Source organism: Octopus bimaculoides, chromosome 20 (assembly GCF_001194135.2).
Source record: "Octopus bimaculoides isolate UCB-OBI-ISO-001 chromosome 20, ASM119413v2, whole genome shotgun sequence".
In the NCBI taxonomy this organism is placed as follows: Eukaryota; Metazoa; Mollusca; class Cephalopoda; order Octopoda; family Octopodidae; genus Octopus; species Octopus bimaculoides.
In genome coordinates this window covers 33,713,517-33,716,129 of record NC_069000.1, presented here as the reverse complement: position 1 = coordinate 33,716,129, position 2,613 = coordinate 33,713,517, and the positions used below count along the sequence as shown (strand labels likewise).

General features: G+C 38.0%; 1 protein-coding gene across 2 annotated transcripts in view; it reads left to right on the top strand.

Moving 5' to 3' along the window:
• Positions 1-2,613, top strand: part of LOC106878863 (cystatin-A5) — a 5,461-nt gene that overhangs the window by 2,246 nt on the left and 602 nt on the right. The window contains exon 2 of one of the 2 annotated variants that reach the window (XM_014928204.2): positions 455-570. In XM_014928204.2, coding sequence (XP_014783690.1) covers positions 455-570 — 116 coding nt within the window. The remainder of the gene's footprint in view (positions 1-454; positions 571-2,613) is intronic. The other variant, XM_014928203.2, reaches the window with a different exon arrangement.

Genomic DNA, 2,613 nt, shown 5'->3' with positions numbered 1-2,613 from the left:
TATTATTATTATTATTATTATTATTATTATTATTATTATTATTGTTCAGTAGTTTTATTTTTATAACGTGCTTTCACTTCACTACCGAGCGCAGCTCTGTGCGCCTTGGGTATGTGCTGTGGTTTGCTGTGGTGCTCTTATGGTTACTGTATTGAAAGTGTTTTGCGTAGGATGTGTGCAGTGTCCAGTAGTGCAATTTTCTGTATGTTGTATATATTTGTAAGTCCTGGTGTTTTTGTTATGTATTTGTCTCAATATTTTTTTTATCATACCTAATGCGCCTACTATGATAGGAATTGTTTCCGTTTTTAGATTCCACATTCGAGTTACCTCTATTTCCAGGTCTTTGTATTTTGAAAGTTTTTCCATTTCTTTTAGGGAAACGTTGTCACCTGTTCGTATAGATACATCAATGAGAAAGCATAAAATTGTAAATATTACCATTTGCTTTCAGGTAAAGCAGCAAATTGAAGACAAAGTAAAGAGAAACTTTGAAAAATTTGAAACTAAGCTGTACAGATGCGAGATAGTAAATGGAGTACAATATTTGGTAAAGGTAATTGTTGTTATGTATGTTATATATTTATTCCATAATTATTTATATTTGGTTGACTTGTCTTATTTTAATTTTTACTTTTGCAGCCTTAACAGTCTTTTCTTCATTCATTTTACATCTGGTTTTTCATCCATCCATTCCTCCGTTTGTCTGTCCGTCCGGCTCTGTGGTTAAGATGCTTTCTTCCCAAACACCTGACTTTCGGTTTAGTTCCACTGGGCAACACTTAGGGCAACTGTTTTCTATCAAGACTTTGGCAGCCATCAAATCTTCCTGTCATGTAGGTGTTGGTTATAGAGCATTTATTTTGCAGTCTGTCAGTTCCATTCTCAGAAATCTGACTGTAGGTCTGCAGCACAAACAAAGAAGATGGATTCAATTGGTCTCAGTTTTCTGCAATTCATTAAAAGTCCTTAGCAAAGTAACCTGTAATTAAAGGACTAGCATTGCAAATGGCATTACAATTGTTTGAGTAATTTTAAGGGTTTATAGATATGGATGACTTTCTTAATGCTACATTCTATAAATATAAAGTGAGCATAGTCCGAGGTATATTTGTAGACAATTTCATTAAAAAAATATCCATTCTCCTGAAAGTTAAGACGAATTGAAGTGGTCTCCGGTGAATTTTCCGGAAATCCTCCTCACCCCCTCCTAAAACACTTATTCTCCCTAAATTTTGTATATTCGGAATCTGCATGACATAAAACATCGTAGAAAATTTCATTAAGAAATATCCAAATTCGGGGTGGGGGTGGGGGGCAGAAAGCCTGCGGTGAGATGGTACCAACTGCCAATGATCTCATAATGCATGTGCTCCCAAACATTGCACAAAACTTTACAAACAGCTAATGGCTCTGTGAGCGAGCCATCTTAGCTCCACGTAATGATGCTGTAAACAAAATCACTGATATCTCTTGCAGCTGTAGCCCGGACAAGAACAGTCTTTCAGTTTCCTCGACACTGTCATTGATCAGGACCAGGGTATAGTTTTTCCAACTGAGTTTGGGATGCTACCTCACAAGTTAACACATAAAAATGGGGCCCCAATCATGCTGCTCAGGAATCTGGAGTCGCCTTGTCTGTGCAATGCTACCAGACTGGTGGTGAAAGCAATGCTACCCCAAGTCCTAGAGGCAACAATAATGACTGGGATCTATAAGGGTGAGGATGTCTTCATTCCACGGATCCCGTTAATCCCATATGACCTTCCCCTTGAATTTAAACGATTCCATTTCTCAGTGAAACTTAGTTTCGCTATGTCAATAAGCACATCTCAATCTTGCTTCACTCATGGGAAATTATATGTAGGATGTTCGCGAGCTAGAAGTCCCCAAGTCTTTTCATGTATACACCAATTAAAGAACACCCAAAACATTGTATATTTAGAAGCTCTTGATAATTAAACTGTGATTGGTTTCCGTATTTGTTTCAATACATTTGTTTATACACACGTCATTTGATAGAATTTTTGTTAAATGTACTTATATATATTATATACACACACATACATAGTACATATGTAGGAATGCATACGTACATACATACAAAGATACATACTTACATGCATGTTTCAATCCAGAGGATGCTTTTTGACAGAAATGAACTGAGGGTTACTAATTGTACCACGCAATTTCCGGTATGTAAACACACACACACAAAAGCACGCACATACACACACACGCACATAAACATGTGCGCACGCATACGTACATGCACAAAACTCTCCTACATCCGATAGGTTTCTTTCAGTTTCCATGAACCAGGCTCACTTACAATGATTCTCTGGCTATAGTGGCTTCATGATCCTGTGGTTATAGTGGAAAGCATTTCGCCAAATTTCCATGCATGGGTCGGGACTCAAATACTGGTGGTTCTGAAGCAAACCACATAGCCGTGCCTGTACATAGTTTTCGTCTGCTAAATCCACTCACAAGACTTTGGTTGGACCAAGACCATAATAGATAGCACATACGGAAAGTACTGAACACACACGCACGCACACACACACACACACACACACACACACACACACACACACACACACACACACACAC